At 35.3% G+C, this 20,837-nt stretch overlaps 1 protein-coding gene across 11 annotated transcripts in view; it reads left to right on the top strand.

Annotated features, from left to right (window-relative positions):
* Positions 1 to 20,837, top strand: part of SLIT2 (slit guidance ligand 2) — a 380,574-nt gene that overhangs the window by 232,164 nt on the left and 127,573 nt on the right. For 8 of the 11 annotated variants that reach the window (XM_040487032.1, XM_040487040.1, XM_040487006.1 and 5 more), the window contains exons 6-10: positions 4,330 to 4,401; positions 10,162 to 10,233; positions 12,792 to 12,955; positions 14,152 to 14,163; positions 15,097 to 15,235. In XM_040487032.1, the coding sequence (XP_040342966.1) occupies positions 4,330 to 4,401; positions 10,162 to 10,233; positions 12,792 to 12,955; positions 14,152 to 14,163; positions 15,097 to 15,235 (459 nt within the window). The remainder of the gene's footprint in view (positions 1 to 4,329; positions 4,402 to 10,161; positions 10,234 to 12,791; positions 12,956 to 14,151; positions 14,164 to 15,096; positions 15,236 to 20,837) is intronic. The other 3 variants (XM_040486997.1, XM_040487054.1, XM_040487069.1) reach the window with 1 other exon arrangement.

The raw sequence follows: 20,837 nt of genomic DNA, 5'->3' as shown, positions 1-20,837 counted from the left end.
ATCCTTAGAGCATTCTTTTTCTTTTCCTCCCATTTGATTTATATGTTTTATCAGGGTTCTTTCCAAATGGCATAATGTTGTTACTCCCTCCTGTTGATTTTAATCACTTTGATGTATTTTAAGTGAACTAAACTTCTGTAGTTTGCCACTCATAGTAGTATGACTATGAACTAAACTTTCTAGTACCTAAACTATTTCTAGTATTCTCTAGTATTCTAGTATTCTAGTATTTCTCTAGTATTTCTAGTACCTAAAAAACCCTCGAAAACCAGAGCATATTTGTTGAAAGACTGAGATACTCTGTCTGACTTTAAAGTTATTAAAGACATTTTATGTTCAGCATTGTTTCAGAGTTAAGTAAATTTTACGGTGTTCTAATTCTTACAAAAAGAAAATAAATTAGTAATAAGATTTTACTGCTTGGACGCTGAAGTGACACATGAAATTTTCTATGGATAAGGACAAAAGCAACCGCAGTTAATGCAGGAATGTGAGTTTTATATATGTGATTCAAACAGTATGGTATCCAAATTTGAATAACAGAAAACAGGAAATTCCTGAAAAAAAAAACATAAAGGTAACAGAATGCAGTATCTGGTTATATTTCAGTATGCCAAGTAAGCAAATGTTCGATCTTTCTGTCTTTTATGTGCCCATATCTAAAATTGGTATTTCGCAGCACTATATGAACATATATATATATATATATATATATATATATATATATATATATTCGTATCTAGAATTAATCCAAATATGAAACTAGACTAAATTATTTTTAGTGTTGAAGACAATCAGATCAGGTTTAGAAATTTTACATGTGTGAGGCACAGAGTCATACCGCCAGAGAAAGAGATTCTTGTACGTTACCCAAGACTACATTTACCAGTAGCAGGGAAAGTTAAACCGAGCAGGCTAGTGTTACTTGAGGAGACCAGATTACAAGTGGTTAGGAATGAAAAGATCATCATAGAATGTTAATCCTGAGAGAGACCTCGAAGGTTTCCATTCTTTTTAACATCATCATTTTCATAAAATTAAAGATAAAGCACTTGGTTCAAAACACACACTTACAAACTAAGACAGTGAAGGATCAGACGGAGATAGAATTTGGAATTCACACAGAAACAGAGGAGCCAGGATGTAGGAAGTACGGGAGAGAAGACACAGAAGTCTGTGCTAAGATTCGTCGGCCGAAGGTCTGAAAGGTATCACCGATAATAATATCTGTACCATTCTTTCTCCCCGGAAAATGAGAAAAGTGCTAGCTTGCTTCTCAATGGTACGTGACCCTGTGCCAGGAAAGAATCCTGAAGCTGTCTCTGATGTATCTTAGTGCCCTCATTATCCAAAGATCAACAAATTTGCCCCGTGTTTGACTGAATAATTGTAACATTACTTTTTGGAGAAGTGGGGGAAAAAAAAAACCTCTCCTCTTACTAATTCCTTAATTCAGAATAATTTCATTGCACTATTGGAAATCACATCTAAACAGAATCAACCTGTCACTAAATGCATGGCTGAGAACAGATCCTTTCCTATTTACAGACAGCAGAAGTGCCCGGGCTTTGCAGGGTAGTAGAGAAGGAAGTGAAGTGGGTAAGAGAAAAGAAAAAAAAAAAGTGCAGAAAAATAGTCCAGAAGCACTGAAATAAAGTATGCTTTTGCATAGTTTTGACAGTCTTTCTCTTGAATCATATACAGACAAGTGGAGGTTAGTGCAGAGAGATTTTCTCAGGAACAGTCAGAGCAGACACAACACTTCATGTAAACACTCCTTTGGATTTAACAAAGTCCACCAATTGACGAAAAAATTATCTTGCTTGTCCTTTCATACGAGTGACTTTCTTTCAAAAAAATACCTTTGTTCTCAGAAGATGCATGGCCTGAGATACGGTGCATTCAGAAAACTTTTAAGGAAAACTTTGGTCCTATGAGAGCCAGATATTCTTAATGCTTTAGCACCAAGAAGGACTTAAGTTTCTGCTAAGAATCAGAAGAAGCTTGTAACCATGAGCCATGTAGAACAGGGGTGAAATTGCCAACTTTTCGGCAGCATCTCAACTTCTGGTGGTATAGGGAAATCTGCTTTTCAGTCCCTGTAGAACGAGATTCGCTTGAGTGCTTTCTGGTGTGCTAGGGCTTCCCCTTTGTGTATAGTATGCATGATTTAAAAGAAGCAGTGTCAGCACTGATTTATACATTGACAGCTAAGGATAATAAGATATGGGCAAACATACAGCTCACCCTTTTACAGATTAACCTGGAGACTGCATTAGGCAAATTTGATAGCATTAAAAGATTTTGCCAATTTGTCTGGAAACAATTTCTCTTTTGTAGTGTGTCAAGGGTAACACTTCATGCCATTGTACTAATTTAAATGGCTTTGATAAATTGTTCAAGAGGTTAGAGAATAGTAGTGTAGATATATATTTAGCACTTTAAAATAAAAAGGCTGTTAACTTAATTGTTAAATGAATTTAATCTGTAAAAATCAAAAGTGCCCAAGAATGGAAGTGTTTTCTTGGAACCACAGCATCCATATTACATCATGAAGCTTTAAAAGTCTTCTTAGAAAATAAAATTATACTTCTGCATTACTTCCTAATAACTAGAAATGCTTTAAGCTATTACAGTAGCATGGATGGTACCTATTATTTGGGGAAAGCCTTAGTTTATAAAAGCAATAAAAGCATATCTTCTCCAGAGTTGTTTTTTTTTTTTATGTTGCATGTCCTAGATTGTACCATTTGCATGACATCAAGGTAGTCTTATGTCCCCTAGAGACCTTCTTAAAAATGAGATGTATATTTCATGAGACATTCTCTATGTACATAATTTCTAAAGTAAGGAATTTGAAGAGGCCCCTCTGAAAGTCACTGGATTAAATCATTGCACCTTTATTCAGTATCCTTCTGAGAGAAACAACTATTTTATAGGAATGTTTAAACAATTCTTTTTAAGAACACACCTCAAATGTAAATTAGCCCTTTTGGTGTATTTCGCACTTGAAACAAGGGCAAGATTCATTTGTATGAAGATCATAGTCTTATCCTTGTACATTTGCATTCCCTCCCAATTCATGAAGAACTGACAACTCACCTGACTAGTTCATCAAACATTTTGTTTCTGTCTCAAGTGAACCATTAAAATGCTCTTTCTTTACTGGAATAAGAATATCGCTAAGCAGCAAGCTACTAGTTTAAATAACAGCTGCTTATTTAAAAAAAAATTAAAACAATGTAAAGATAGGACAGATAGGATTTCATACTTATTAGCTGTTTATTTCAAACAAATTCCTTGGCATGGATAAAGGAAATTTTAGTTCCAGAAACAACTAGCAGGAAAAGCCAACTTAACCAATTTGGAGCAACTTTGTTTTCGTTTGTTTGCTTGTTAGTTTTCATCTTTAAATTTTAACAAATAAGTGCTCAAACTACAAGAGAACATCCATTTGTTTGCATTTTGTATTATTTAGAAGGAACTGAGAAAGCTTTTAAACTTTTTGCCAAAGGTATATGTAGTGTTTTAATGATGTTGCTGCAGTATGTGTTCTTAGCGTTTGGGGCTAAAATTAGCATCTTTGAGGAAAGTAAAAAAAAAATCAATTTTTAATACTTTAAAAACTTCTGGAAATTTGGGAAGTTTCTTAATTGAAAAGTATGTCATATTTACAGTGCAGAGAATTCGCATGTAACGAACAATTGCAAATCATGGGAATGGTGAATATTCACGTAGAACAAGACTGGCTTTCTAAAGTGTATTCCTGGTTGAGAATAGCAGGGAGGTGTGTGGGACCTCATTTCTCTCTCTTGACTGGGAGTTCTCGAAGGAAAACTGCTTTTAAAAGAAGGAAACCTAAAAGTAGTCTTGCTCTTTCTTGCCAAGGATAGTGAAATTAACATGCAGCTGGGCTTCTCTGATAAATGGATTCTGTTAGGTCACTGAGGGGGTGCATGTGACATTAAGTGATTTACAGTCCTTTACCTTAATGAAATTGTTTCAGCAAGATGACGCTGAAAGCTCTTAATGGATAGCTTTTCTTGATGTAATGAAATTGCATTCCTATGGCATTTAATATAAGGTGCAGTTATTATTTACTGGAGCTTTCCAAGGGCTGCTATTTGCACAGACAGTTCAGAACAAAAAGAGATTTCAGTAGCGGCACCGAGGCCAGAATGGCTTGTGACATTCTTAAGCGGATGAGTGTATTTCTGAGAGCATTTCAGTTAGTGCAGTCAGAGCTTCGGAGACCCTTCAGGAGACTTCTTTTCACCCAGCGCTGCTAGTCTCCAGCCTTTTACTTATATTCTTCTAATCTATTTACAGGCAACTGGATTACAACCAGATCAGCTGTATTGAAGATGGAGCATTTAGGGCTCTCCGGGACCTTGAAGTGCTGTAAGTATTGCTTGTTTCTCTTACTCTTTTGAACGGGGGCTTTGTGTCTGGGGAGTGCTAATGTGGAAGCTTATCTGCTCGCTCGAAACCTAGCGTCAAAATGGTCTCTTATAAAGATACCTTAAATAACTCATGGGGAATATATGAGTTGAAATGTGTGTGTGCACAGCCGTGGGTATCATTTCTGCATATTTAGGTGAAAATGTCTATTTAAGGAGGACATTCAAATGTTCACAATACCATCTTTCAAGTGTTTCTCCTTGTAACAAAATATTCTCATTCAAAGGACTGGTGAGGCTCCCTAGAATTGCCAAATATTAGGATAAAAGCAGTTGTATAAGAAAAATTACAATAAAAAATGAACTTCTTAGTTTCTGATGAGTTGGGTTATTATATAGTTGCCATGCAATGGAAAGATGTTGTCTCATTTAAAATGCCAGTTTTAACCAGATAGCATCATTTTTGAAAGGTGATTCTAGAAATCTGCTTTTCTGATTCTAATAGATTGCCCATTGGGTCCATTTTAAAGTCTTCATACTGACTTAGGAAAGCACAGCACACAGACTTGAATTATAACTGGCATCCTCTCTCTTTCCTTACTGGGTAGACATGGCTGACAAAATGGGCTAGAGACAACCCGGTAGTCTCTACAGACCTTTGACTTGGTACAATAATTTTAATGGAATTACTATGATGAGAAATTATTTTAATGTAAACTAGAGTTACTCAAGCCATTGAAGCTGCCTGTACATTTCTGGAATTTTTTTTTTCCAGCCAGAGACTCACAAGTCTAGCTTTTTGAATATATTTACACATTTCTCCCCCCATATAAAATATTTTTCTGTGCTACAGTTCATCCCTGGCTAAATTTATTCAGAAATTCAAAAATTGACTTAAATGTTGAAGAGGTTTGGCAATTTTAGTCCATGTGGTAAAAGTTATCTGGGACTCGTGATATCCTTCCGGAAAAAAAAAAAAAAAAAAAAAAAAAGATCCCATTACTTTATAAATTGAGTTTGAGGAACAGAATGGAATTCAGGAAAGAAAGTTTGAGGTCTCAACAAAATAGCTTATTTAATCAATATTTTATATATGATTTTGATTTTAATTGCAAGTAGATGTATGGAACTTGTAGCTGTGTCATGTGCAAAGTTACTGGTTATTTTTAAGGACTTAATGTAAGAGTTAGTTGATTGAGATAAATCGTGTTGTAATATATATACTGTTGTCTATCCACATCATGAGAAGTTAACCTTTCTTTCTGTTGGTAACAGCCTAATTTTTTCTATAGGAAACCTATTCAGAGTGCTTATCATACACATTGTATTTAATAACGCCACTAGTTGTGTTTCAGACCCATTAATATACAAAGCTCACTGTTGCTATTTCAGAGTCAGAATAGTTAGGATACAACTATGATTTCATGATAGCAGTCTGATGTCAAAACCATAGTCAGTGTCATAACTTTGGTATATGAAGAGACAACCCTGAGTGTTACTTAATTGAATGGAGCTGATCAGGCCAAGAATGTGTTACTAAGTAGGTGCTTCTAACTAGGAATAGGAATGACACCAAACATTTTATGGAAAATTTGCTGAATATTGTGGATGGACTAAAATCCCATAAAGTACTTTGTTATTCATTAAAAGAGCTTAAATCACGTATAACACACACACACACACACACACACACATACGCACACACAGGCACACAATACCTACTCTATGCCAAGCACTGTGCTAGGCATTGAAAACTCTATCCACAAATACAGTAACTATTCATTTGCATATTTGTTATAAAGTAAACAGTGTTTTTAGAAGAGTAAGTTTGTGATGATACAATCACCTCCTGCGTTGTATTTGTCATATTAGCAAAATATCTAGAAGGTAACTTTACCAAGACCCTCTGTCTTGAAACACAACAAAGAGTAAAAAATGTTCTATGGTTCATGGAGTAAAAATCAAAATCCAAAGTGTTAGGAACTCTTTTGGGGTCCTTAATATATAGGTTTCAAAGAGATCTATAATGGTCACAGTGTGTTTGCTAAAAAAAAAGAAAAAATTAACATTAGTACATGATACAAGAAAGTGTGAATTCTTTCAAAACAATTTAAATATTTTATATTCAAATTTGACAAAGTCAAGCAGACATTCTTTTAATATGTGTTCATTTTTAAATCTTTGTAATTCATAGAATCTTTGGAGAAATTATTCTTTGAGAAATTTAAGGGTAATTGGATGAAATACCAAAGACTGGGATTTATCAAGCCCAAATCTCTTGTCATGTAAATGAAAAGTTATTCTATTAGAAACATTTCCAGAAAGAAAGTTGTCTGTTTTTCTTATTTTTAGCGTCTATGACCCGCTACAATATATCTTCTTATTATGTGGAGATAATGAAGAATTAATTAATTTCCAAATCACCTTAAATTTCAGACTCCCAATGTTTTAGATCTTTTTAAAACTTTTAATTCCATGAGCCATTTCTCAATGTATGATTATACTGAGGCAAAACAAGGGGATGGAAGTAATCATACTGGACCATTGACAAAAATTTGTTAAATTAAGATATAAATTAGGGTAAAGAGAGTGAATAAAGTTTGAGAAGGAAAAGTCCAGGTAAACGAAAGCAAGGGGAGTCAGTCTATCACTTGTATGTTCATGGCAACCTGGCAAATTGTGGAATTCTGATTGGTGTGATTCAGAAATGTCTCTGTTTTTAATATGAAGATACCATCTCAAAAATAACATTGGAAACTAAATCTAGATCAATGTTTTCTGTTTCTTTGGACAACATCTAGTTTTGTATTGTTTGTTTTATTTCTTTTCCATAAAATAGGCATCATTTAATTGAATCGAGACATAGTGATTCATATCCATTAAATATCAGACTCCGCCAAATCCTATGCTGAGCACTAAGGAAATAAGAAAGAATAAATCAAGATCTAAGTCTGAGAGTAACTATATGATTACCAAAACTAAAATTTCGTATTTGTACATCAAAATGTACTTTTGTACAAGAATATATTCTTGCTGCAAAAAGAAAATCTTGAGGTTGAACATAGAAATATAGTTTCGTTTAGAAGAAAGTGTTCACAAATAAAGAAGTACAATAGATACATTTGCATTGTTTCAGAATAGGAATTAGTCACGACCATAACATACATGTCATCAGATGTAATTAGCAAATATTTATTATTAATTTTAAAATCATTTAATTTCATTGGTTCCACATATCGTTCCACTATCAGGTATCAATGTCAATATCACTTTGCCACATCAATACTGAATAAAACCACTAAGATAATCTATTTCTTCAGCTGCATTTTGCAAAGTGACATTTTGAGAAAAGACTCTAGACTGATAGCCACCAGCTTTCAGCATTCAATGAAAACACTCTTTGGTGTGGAATCATAAGAAATTAGAGTTCAAAATTAATGCATGCCTACTGCATGTGATGAATTACTTTTAAAAATGTTATCCCTAAAGTCACATTTCAGTATGTTATGTACTCTGAAGATTTTAGCCATATAAAGTCAGCATAAATTTTGAGGGTGGGAAAAGGGGTCATTTGAAAGTAAATCCCTTTGAGAAGTGAAACCTTTTAGTTCAAACATCAGGATATATTTTAATGGCGTTTGAAAAAAAAAATCTCATTTCACTTGAGCACAGAAAAATGCTACAGGCTTTTAGATAACGTGAACCAACCAATTCAGTGCTTTATAGGTCCTTCATAAAGTGGGATTTTTTTTCGCCTGTGCAACTTACTTCAATCAGTTGCATTAGTTTTTATATCATTCAATACATTGCAAAACTGGGTAAGAAAAGAAAGTGTGTCTTCTAGATCGGTAGCCTCTGTGCCCCACTTTACTGAGAAGTTCAAGTGAATCCCTGAACCCCTGAACACCCCAAATCATACCATTCACAACTGCAGCCTCCAGCTGGCCAAAAGTGGCCTCATAAATGTATCCTGCTTTCGTCCAAACAGATGTAGCCCACAGACTCTTTGAAATGTCCGAATTAGTTGCCAGTATTTAAAAATTAGGAGGACAGATCTGAAATTTTCTGTTTCCAGCGTCTCCTGAGAACATCAGATCGGTTGGCAGCCTTCCATTAGCACGGAGCAGTGGTCCATCGGAGCTGAGGACTAGCTGCTATGACAGAGAGTGTCATCGCTCGCTTACCAGGGTCTCCAGTGGCCCCAGCCCTCTGCCTGCTCCACTCCATCTCTCGTCCCTGTTGCGTTTCTTAACACGCATCCTGCTTCTCTCATTTACTTCCCTGCCCAGCCTCCATTGGCAAGAGGATTTGCATAGTCTAATTCAAACCTTTCTCCATTATCAAATTGCATCTGTGGGCTGTGGATCCTGTCATCCTGACTCCCTCAGGAACTTGCCCGCTTTGCTCACCACATCATGGTGTCTTCTCCATACTAGAATCATTGTCCGTATTCGCACTGCACAAACACAGCCCTGGGATAGCCTCCTTCTCACTTTCTTGTCATAACCAGGCTTCCCCAAAGGGAGAAAAACAATCTCTTCTTCATGTTATTAACTATAAGTTTTTATAATTTGTACTCCATCTTCCCACTTGGACAATATGCTATTTTAGGACAGGTTTTATGCCTGATTTATTTTATACTGTTCCATGTTGCCATAAAATGAAGAGCCATCTAGGAAATATTAGATGAATGAATGGGTAGTAGTTGTAGTGGTAGTAGAAAAGCCATAATAATACAACAATGCCTGTGTTAGGGGAAAAGTACTAACAATTTGAACCAAGCAAGAGTTATGCTTATTTTCACCGTCTCTCCCTTGGTCGCCCATCTTCCTGACTCCAGCATCCAGAAACCGTGATCTGTACCGCATGGAAGTTTGCAAGGGACAGGATATGTGCCTAGACTTAGAAGTATTAGAATGTACAGGGTGCCCGGGTGGCTCAGTCGGTTAAGCGTCTGACTTCGGGTCAGGTCATTATCTCACAGTCCGTGAGTTTGAGCCCTGCATTGGGCTCTGTGCTGACAGCTCAGAGCCTGGAGCCTGCTTCGGATTCTGTGTCTCCCTCTCTCTCTCTGCCCCTCTCCTACTCGTGCTCTCTCTGTCTCTCAAAAATAAACAATAAAAAATTTTAAGTAAAGAAGTATTAGAGTGTATTAAGCTTTTAATAAACTGCCCCAGCCTGACACTTTATCCCTACCCAATGCAAATACCAAATGTAGATATCATTCTCACTACTCAGATTTCAACAATGGCTGATGTCCACAATAGAGAATAATTAGCAGGACTGTGTTCCGGGATCTGACAAAACCAATTCTGTGCTATTGCTATGAAATTTAATTTGGAAATTTCAAATATGTTCATTTACTCATGACACTAATTATACATAGTGCCCCTCTAAGGAAGTGTAACTGCCCAATTTTACTAATTGTTGACTGCCTCATATTATTCCTTAACCAGTGTCATAAATACACACACATGCATACCCATGGTGCATAAAGCAATATGTGAATAGTCAAAGATATTATGGCTAAAGACATAAATCTGTAATAAATATTTAATAAAGCTGAATGCATAGTAAAGTGTTAAAGTATGGCATTTATTTATCCTCTTGTTTATAACCTGGGGCATTCTTTATGCCGTCTCTACCAGATAGTTGCCCTGCATAAACATAGTTGCAAGAAGCATTCTCTGTATTATCATATAGAATGATCAGCAAATTTTAATTACCTAAAATTTCTAACTTTTCTTGTTTTATTCTACAGCACTCTCAACAATAACAACATTACTAGACTTTCTGTGGCAAGTTTCAACCATATGCCTAAACTTAGGACTTTGTAAGTAGCCGCAATGTATATATGTCAATGTCATCAATTAAGGGTTCCCCTTAAGTACCATTTTTAGTAAACAAAAAACAGTACCACAAGTTCATTATGGGGTAGACCAGGAAAACACCACTTTTTAAAAAGTACTAGATATGGTATTTGAATAAATGAACTATTATTCTGAAAACATGAAGGCTTTCCTTTAAATGATATGCATTATGGAAAGTTGGAGGGGGGACGTTTACTTTGAGCTATTGTGGAGGTCACATTTCATTAAGAAATGTAAGACTCCTTGATTGGCTGTCAGAAATGATAAATGGTAAATCTTTATGATTTTATTACTGTACAGCAAGCCGACCTAATAAAGCTAAACTGGCTCTCCAACATTCTTTGTAATGTAAAATTACACCATAACCCTCCAGTGCTTCTATAATTAAGGTTGTGTCAGCATTTTTATTTAAAAATATCTTTTCAGGAGATGGACATTAACATATTTTAGGTGAATAAAAACTTGTTTCCTAGTAAAGTATTTGCTACAACTGTTTTTTTTCTCTTGGAGAAAAAATAATCTTTAAAGCTCAGCATGGGGATATTTAGTTAAAGCATTTTCAGAGATAAATCTCATTTGAATGGGGTTTAAGAATCACCTTGACCTTAAAAATACATTATATACCACATGTAGGAAATGGTGGGAAACATAACCAAAGCTTTGGAGTTCTGGAATAATATGTGTTTTTAAGTAGGGAACATAAATGTTGATTGGGTTTTCAAAATAGTTTTCATTTTACAGTAGGTTATAACTGGAAACATATAGCTTTTATTTTTTTCTCTTTAGTGAAAAATCATTTGAATTGCCAGCTTTTTAATGAATTAGGTAACACCAATCTTAAAGTCCTTTTTTTTTTCCCTCTCTCACTAAAATGTAGCTCTGTATATGATACAACACAACATGATCATTTCCTTGGAATATGACTTAACAAAATAAAGAAATTCTCAAAGTATGCAGATATAACATAAATTTTATTTCCTTGGTACTCTTCAGTTGAGCCTAATTTGACCAAATTAATACCAAATATAGTTCACTCAGACTATATTTGATGAAATTAGCTCCTCATTACCTTTAGCTGATTTGTAAAAACAAACTGAACAAGCTCTTAATCCTTGAGAAAATAAAGCCACCAAGACTGTAGAAATATCCATCATCCACGTTTTTGATAGTATGCCTTATTTTCCTACAGAAATCCATTAGCGTTTGTCTTGCTAATCAGGTTTTTAAAGTTTTATGTTCTCTCATTTCAAATTTGTACACACCTAACTGGATTATTGTAACGTGCTTGGTTTAGATGAAAATATTTAGAGAACAGCGAGGTGGAGTGTGCTAAGCGGTTTCCAAAGGATGCCACTCTGACTTCCAAACAAACTGAACCGGAGGTCACCCAGCTTTCCCAAAATGTAGCAATGTGGCATTATGTTTGGTGGCACGCCGTCTAAGTTTTGATGCAAGACAGTCTGTTCCATATCTACACAGGCTCAAGGAGAATGTAAAATAGTTATCTAACTTGAAATTCCCTTGCTTTGGTGTTTCATTATTCTATATTATCATTGCTACTTAAAAATTCCACTTTTATGGTCCAATTATCTTTCTGGACTGAGTTCCATGTTTTAATATCCATTACTGTTATTGGGTTAGAATTGAGCACATCAGCTAAAAAGGACTAAAATGGTATTACTGTGTCATAGATGATTCTGGAAATGATGCTTTGATTTATAGTTTTGGATGTCCTTTTCTTTAGTTTGAGAAAACATAAAAGCCAATTTGAAGTCATTTACCTAATTTAGTGGATACATTTGTCTGATATTTTATTAATGGAAAAGTGCTATTTGCCACTTGGAATGGATCCATGCTCTGGTATGGATCACTGCCAACATAGAGAGGGGGCTCACTTAATTCCTTCACTCCTAGCCATTTATGTCTTTTCATTTCAGTTCCTGCTCTTTGAGGATAGGGTCCCAAGAGCCCAAAGCAGCTAATCCCTTTTTCTGCTATTAAACAAAAAGAAGGAAATCAGAATAGGGACATGAAAGAAGTGTTTTATATTGAATTATTATTCTATCTTGTTCAGCAAAAAACGAAAGTGACCTTCTAAAAAGATTTTGCAAGCAGTTTTTACAGAAACTAACAACAGCAGGACTAACTGATAACTCATATTGGGAGCCACAACTTTTATTTATATGGCCCCGCCCCCACCCCACCCCAATTGGCCACCAGTATGTGGGGACTGCAAAGCAATTTGCCTTGGACATACCTATTTCTTTTTACCGTTTTGAGTGAACATAAGAAAACTATTTTTATGGTCGTGTTCAAGCTTCTGTATATTTGCTTAACTTGGCAGTAAATGAAGAGTAAGTTGATTCTCATCATTTTTAGAAAAATAATTAGGTTGGGACTTACTAAGCTTTATCTACTTACATGTTAAGAAATAAAGTTACATATTATTATTAATACATTTTTTAATTCTTGGAATAACTATTTTGTTTTCTTGCCTTAAACGTCCCTTCTTCTTATGTAGTCGCCTCCATTCGAACAACCTATATTGCGACTGTCACCTCGCCTGGCTCTCTGACTGGTTGCGACAAAGGCCCCGGGTTGGTCTCTACACTCAGTGTATGGGTCCATCCCACCTGAGGGGCCATAATGTAGCTGAGGTTCAAAAACGAGAATTTGTCTGCAGTGGTAAGAGAGAAAGAACCTTTATGTTGTCATATTATTTTTTGCTTCTATGTAAGAGAGCTGTGGAGAACGCATGCTTTAAAAGTTTCAGTGTTTTGCTCACTAACATGTGCAATTGTGCACTAATCACTCCATGGAAATCCTCGGTTTCAGTGATATTGATAATATGTTCTAAGACATTTGTGAGTGATTGGCCATTACAGATTACTCGTGCTTAATGTATGATGAAAGGTTTTTCAATTTTCACTCCTGGGGAAATATAGGAGATTCCTAGATTTAAATTCTGTTTGCTACTTATTTTGCTGTTATGTAATAATTTAGATCTACTTTTATGTTAACAAATGGAAATATGATTCATCTTGCTGGAAAATTCAGGAAAGTATCTCAACTGTAGTTGCAGAGTGACAAAGCACTTTCCGTGCATACTAGTGGTTCACCTCTACAGGAAAGAGATAAATGAGTAGCTTTAGTGATGAAAATCTGAAAACGAAAATTAGGCATGACCTATGTAAAATATCAAGTAACATTTACTTAGTTCTTTCTATATGTTTGATCACCAGCCTAAGTATTTCACATATACTTAGCTCATTTCACCTGCCTTAGAACAACTGTAGTGAGATATAATATTATATCTATATTAGAGATTAAACTGTTGAGGAAAAAGATGCTAAGTAGCCTTGTCCAAGGTCATATAGTTGAATCCATGGATCTCAAGCTTAGGCAGTCTGATTGCCAATTCATATATATTTATATTTATGTTTATACTTATTTATAAAATATTATGTTAATATTACCTGATCCATATTAGCATAATTTATCATATATATATGTGTGTGTGTGTGTGTGTGTGTGTGTGTGTGTATATATATATATACATATATATATATATATAGTTCTGCTTCAGAAGTGTCTGTTCAAGGTACAGTCACACAAAATGTTTAAAGATATATAACACATCACAAATAGTTCCTTAGAGGATTGAAGACATATGAGTACAGAATTCTCATTTATCGTTATCTTTTAGACCCTTTTGTGTACTTCTCCACACTTTTTATAACCCAAACAAAATTTTCTTATAATGACATGGAATGTTCTCCTTAGGTCTGATTGCTTTTTAAGAAAATTAAATAATGAAATGACTAACAAACTGTTACTAACCACTTTTTTTCTCTCTTCACTTTTCCCTTCCTGTTTTCTAGATGAGGAAGAAGGCAAGTTCATGTTTCTTTTTTAGACTGAGACTATTTTTGTAACGTTTGAGAGCTTGTTAAGAGGGCTTGGGTTAGTGACTGGCCTGCAGCCCCTTCCTGACATTGATCGCTCAGGCCCTCTCCCTGCAGATCAGAGAGGGTTTGTCCTGCTCCAGTAAACTGAGTGTGTGCAGATTCCCATTCAGTACAGCATGGCCGCCATTCTGTCGTTCATCATTCCAACAGTGAAATCTCATTTCAAAACAGTTTTGTTTCCAAATACTGAGTAGTAAAAATACATACACACAGGTAACTACTTAATGCTAAAATCGCAGGCTATGAAAGCCAAAAATAGAACTACCTAGCTTAACAATTACAAAATGGCTTGTTACAAACTATTATAACTTCAGAGAAAAGGCAGATTTTGAACCTACCAAGATTTGAAGCTTAGCAAGATCTAATATCCCCCACATTTATTGATACACAATTACTTATTTAGAATCAACAGTTATGTCTGTTCTCCTTTCTTTTTTTAAAGTACAGTACATTATGCTACATACATTTAGTAAAGACCAAATTCTCTTCAAGCTTATTAGAAATGAAATATAGGTTAGTCTGACACTGCTGCTTTTTTTGGAACTCAGAATCGTTTTGAATCAAATTCTAGTTTCCGGTCTGAGTTTAGCCTTTCTTAACAATTATTTCAAGTGGGAAAATTATCATTTTCATAATTAGTTTTAAGAATCTCATTTGCTTCATCTGAGTGTTGACCCAGAACTATAAATGCATGCTTCCTAAAATATATCTTAGAAATATAGGCCCATTTTATGCTCAGATATTTAGAGAAATACGTTTCTGTTAAATAACATGTTTTGTTGTTTGAGATGAACTCATAAATTTCACAATGATGAATTTCAGGAGGGAAACTGTTATTGTTGTTTGTTTCTTTTTCAGGTCACCAGTCATTTATGGCTCCTTCTTGCAGTGTTTTGCACTGTCCAGCTGCTTGTACCTGTAGCAACAATATCGTAGACTGTCGTGGGAAAGGTCTCACTGAGATCCCCACGAATCTGCCAGAGACCATCACAGAAATGTATGTGCCCTGAAATTCCCTCTCATCTCTCCACCTCCACAGTGACCCAAAGCATGACTTTCTTTAGAGACTCTGGGTTTATCGAAGACAAATATGCATCAACTAACTTAGACAGATATTCCTTGCAGAATTGTACTGAGCCTTACTCTGTTGAAGAAATTACCTTGTTGAAGAGGTTAGGATTTTTCTTCTTTTTTTTTTTTTTTTTTTAACATAGGTAGAATTAAAAAGAATGCACTTTCAGAATAAATAGTTCTTTCCCTTTTCACTGGGAAGGTGTCAGTAGGCTATTTAGGAAAAAATAAGAGTGGTTGTACATAGTCTGACCATTTGGACCTGGAGATCTGCTCCTGTCCAGGTTCTAAAAGAAGGACCAAACTGGGGTAATAAATCATAGGAACGACAGAACTAGATGATGTTCTGCCTCTTTAAGAGCTCACTTTTATAAAGCAGTGTCGCTGTTTTGACTATTGTATGGTCTACCATAAAATATAAAAAAGATATAATTATAAAGTCAAAATATATAAGATTTTTAAATTAGTGAGCATTTTAACCTATTTGAACCAATGGCTGTCTCTATCAAAAGTTAAATTGTCTTGGCAAAGAATTTCATATCTATTTTGTATGCAGCTGCTGGGTGCATTGTCCTTGCCAGATAGAAGTCATGTGGATAAAACAAGGTCATGTAAGATGTCAAATGAACTGTTTTTCTCACCTTGAGAAGAAAGCATTAGGGGAAAATCTTTACCTCAATATCCATTAACTAAGACAGCACCTCATAGCCACTCAGCTCATCATATTATTATTTTAGAGTTCAGTTCCAAAGTTTAAATAAATAGTTTTGAGTGTTTTGAATCGAAATGGTAAAGTAAGATTAAGTCCTTATAAGTCTACATAGTAGGCACAAAAATTAAGTTATTTTCAAAAACTATGCATTTTTTGCCAGTTAACTGCTCTAATTTACTTTACATGTGAATAACGTTAATTCACAAGACCCACTAACATTATTTAAAATATCTAATATGTACTTAAAAGTATTCTTAGAGCTTTGCAGTGTAAGACATGATCATCTGGGAAGACGCTAGAATCTGTGGAGGTTTGGCAAAGACATGAAATAATGTATGCACATAATATTATAGTCATCGAAATTTTAGTCAATGGAAGCTACTTTGCTCATGGAAGACATTTATGAGAATTTTTTAGCTGAACCTTGAAAAAAGCATAATATATCGTTTTGGAAGAGGTGGGTGACATTGCACAAAAGAGAAATGTCAGGGATGAAGGACAGAGGTGGTGGTGAGCATTATGTTTTAGAGATTGTACAGTCAATCCTAATTAGAGTAATAGGTGCGTGTTGAGGCATCATGCAAAATAATGCCTCAGAAAAGACATCTACGTATAATTTTAAAGCCACAGATTAATGAAGGATTTTATCTTAATCAGGAGAGGTAATATAAGAGGAACTAGATAATAGACATAGTAAGTTTCCAAATAGGGAAATAATATATTTATCTATCCAGGCAACAGCATTTATTAGGTAAACACTTACTGTTATAAAAGGCAGCACGAATTTTCCAGAGATCTTCCATCAAGTGACTAGCAAATTGGACACAAATTGAAAGCTATGACATGAGGTACAAATTAATACACGTTGTAAGAGGGGAACAAATGAAGTTCAAGGCATTTATGCAGAGGGTGTAAAGTGGGGGTCAAGTTACAGTGGTTAATTAAAGGCAGAAAGCTTTAGTTAGAAGCACAAGTCCACCTACCATTCACTATCTGTGAGACTGTAGGCAAGTTATTTATCCTCTGCAAGCCTGTCTCCTCACCTGAACATAAGGGTTGTTGTTCATTTGAAGTGAAATAATACATATGCTTAGTATATAGTAGTAATTCAATAAGTGTTACTTTGATCGTTGAAGTCTTATTATAAGAGGTAACATCCGAGATAGGCCTTGAAGAATTGGTATTGAATGGAAATGCAAAAATGAGGACAGGGCTTTCATAATGACCAGAACATCATAAGCGTAGGCACTAACAATGGAAATGCAAAATGCAACCAAACAGGGGCTCAGTATGGCATTTGGATCCCGAGAGAATGCAGGAAAATAACATTGGAAAGGTAGACTGGAGCCAGTTCATAGAAGGCCTAGATAGTATAAGGACCTAAGTCTTTATTTGGAATGCATTTGAAAACAGGAGTTTTAATCTGAATCTCCAAGAATTAATCTTACAGCTGTGCGCCAGCAGTTGGCAAAAGACCCCATTGCCAGGCAAGAGGCCTCCTTAGGGTGGCTATCATGTTGATGGAGGGGAGATGTCATAAAAGCAGGAGCTGTGTAGCTGTGGGGTAAAAGCAGGTAGGGTAGTTAATATAGGAGCAGAATTCATGGGATTGGGTATTTGGTGAGATGAGGGACTAATGGAGAAAAATGAGCCAAAGATGATGCCATAATTAAGTGTGAGGGATGGGGAACTGGTGGTTTTATTATTGCATGTAAGAGGCTAAAGGGCAGAACAAAAGTTGGGAAGAAAGATGACGGTGAACAAAATTTGTGAAATCCTGAAGCACCGATGGGACTTTTAGAGGTATCAAAATAATACAGACTGTGGTAACTTGGAGGAAGACAAGGACTTGAGGCAAAGATTTTGAAGTAATTAATAATACAAAATAAAAGTTGATGGTTAAATCCATGAAATGGCCAATAGAAAGGAGAACAAGAAAAGAGAAACCCAAGCGAACTCAGTAAAAGCAGCAGAGGGCCAGAATAGGTAAGAGAGGAAGGGGCTTCGTTTATCTGCGAAAAGGGTTTTTTGAAAAAAAAAACGATCGTCACTATGAAGGACAGACCAGGATTGATTTGAAGATGCAGAAAGCTGCAATCATTAGGAAGTCAGAGACAATGCTGTTAGAGAGAAATGAGAGTGTGAGGTGGTAAGATCTCTGTGGGAGCACAATGCTCCCCTGTGGGAGCACACAGGAGCCAGTGGATCAAGTCCTGATTATAGGAAGGACTGAAACACCGCCACGGATTGACAAAAGACCAGTGAGTTGTAGATAGACCAAAAGTAATGTGTGATATTTAAAGTGGTTTATCTCATGTAGGCTATTTTATTTTTTACAACAGAGTGTTTCTTCTATTTTTTATGCTGTATAGATTTTGTATTATTGTGGACTTTAGTACATAAAAGTTACACTAAATAATATGTCCCATTGGGTTTGCCTGTATTGAGGAGATGGTATATCAGATAAAGCTACAATAAATTAAATTTGTAAGTAAAGATGAAAACATATGTGAAGCTCTAGGTGAATTTCACTTCTCTGATTATTACATTATCAGCTTTATCAGTAGAGCATCTGGTAATAAATCATATTGATCTTCAACTCCAACAAAATACCCCATTACCATTCATTATAGTGGCTTAACGTACTAGCTTAGTAACTCATTTCTTTTATTACTCTTTTATTTTTATTAGTATAAAGAACATCAGTATGATTCATAAAATGTGGAAGTAAAGCTGTACATATTTTTTTGTTTTTATAGATTCCAAGTTTTTAATTCAAGATGAACTGAAAATTATAACTTCCCTTCATATTTTTCAAATAATTTTTAATCTGGATTTTGCCATAGATTATAAGTAGAATTTCTTTACTGCAAGTTGTCAGGCATTTCATTCAATGCTGTTGAGTTGATTTCCTTCTGTGTGTGCTATGTCTTTATTCCTGCACCTGTCTCGTCATAGAATTCTAACAAAAAGAAAGTATGTAAGTGCTACATCAAGGAATGATCTACTGCCTGTTATTCTAGGTAGAAAAACTTGACTCAACTTTTCTTTCTTCTGCATTGTGCTTACAACTATAATTTCACACTTCTGGTATTTGCTCAGGCAATTATTTGTTAAGAGAGATGGGAAACATTCTTTTAAAGTTAGAATTGGAATAATTTGTAGGAGGAGGAGTGGAAAGAGACCAGCATCTATCTAACAGTGTTGGATGCTGCACGCACATTATATCATGTGATTTTTCTCATTGACTTTTGATAGGGGTGTTTATGGAATCTTAAAATAGGAAAACTAATGCAGGAACATATGCTAGATGAATGTTGGTGGATTTTTCCAAGAAGCCTCATCATCCTGATGATTTTATATGGTCCAGGATCTGTCATCTCATTTGTTGAGAATCTTATTCTGCATATACATTGATAGATTAGATAGATAGATAGATAGATAGATAGATAGATAGATAGAATATAGATACAGAGATAATGTGTGTATAGTTATTATATTTTGTTTATATATGTATATTTGCATGTTTATTTAAACCTGTCTACCCTACTGAAGTAGAAACTATGAAGTCAGAGTCAGGAACTAGTTCTGTTCTGATCACCACTGAATACCCAGGTACAAATCTAGAAAGTGGCATATAATAGGCACTTGATAAATAGCAAATAAATACTTACAGAATAAATGGATAATTTAAGCATTTACAGTGCAATTATCTCTAAAATAAGCTATACTGAACAAGATTAAAAATAAAACCTGAAGAAGCAGCCCATTATTTCCCTGTAGAAAAAAAATGGTGCTTTTAAGTATACAGTAAGTGAAAGTTAATGAATAGGATATCTAATGGCAAGAGCTCAAATGGGGCTATAAATACTTAAAATTCGTTTGTTAAATTTCTCTATTCCCCATACTGGCTTGGACTCCACTCTCTACATGTGTCTGGGAGCTCCTTTTTTTTCTCTGTTCTAGGCCGACCCATTCAGTACCTACTAGTAGCCTCCTTCTTTAGATACATTAATTCAATCACTCTGTAGTTAAGTCTTAGACATCTTTCTCCAAGGCCATATTTTTCCAGTAATGAACCTTATAGACATTTACCTCAAATCCTTCAAAACTGACAACTTCACTTTGCTGTTTGTTTTGTTTTGTGAATAAGGCCCACAATGTTAAGAGATTGTGTTTAAAAGTGTTTTCAGTTGTGAAGCAGCTATGCTGGCCTCAGTCTGAAACTTAACTTGATCCTGGAGCTCATGTTCTTTCATTGATCCAGCTCCAAAGAAAGATAAACATGGCGTGGGCTTGTTGGGCTACCGTAGAAGAGAGAATTGAAAAAATCAGAAGGAAAGGCTAGCCGATACTCAGAAAAACAGGGCAAGAGAAGCTTTGAGAAACTTACATATGAAGAGAACATAGATGGAGCATAAAGGCAGGCATTAAGGTATAGGACTGTGTGCAAAACTAAGAGCTATTTCATATTACTTTCTACTACAACTATTATATACACTATTATAGTGTGTATCATCTCTCCTATTCTCTGTCAAATATTCTCACACGTCCCTGGATTTTATCTGCATAGAACTTATAGCAGTTGAAGTTGGTATTTTGATTAATATCAAATTATCCTTAATAGACTGTAAGCTTAAAAAGGGCAGGACTATGTCTGTTTTCCTTACCATTTCTGTGCCAACACTTAGCATAGTGGGATGGAGTAAAGAACAGTGTTGGGGGCAAATAGAAGGGGTCCAGTGCACACATTCTGGAGCGCCTCCAAACCTCCATTCTTCATGATAAACAGAAAATGTGACACGGGAATATGGAC

Source organism: Herpailurus yagouaroundi, unplaced genomic scaffold, assembly GCF_014898765.1.
Source record: "Herpailurus yagouaroundi ecotype Mexico unplaced genomic scaffold, PumYag 28, whole genome shotgun sequence".
Lineage (NCBI taxonomy): Eukaryota > Metazoa > Chordata > Mammalia > Carnivora > Felidae > Herpailurus > Herpailurus yagouaroundi.
The sequence above is the reverse complement of the archived record's forward strand: the minus strand, read 5'-3'. Positions and strand labels throughout refer to the sequence as shown.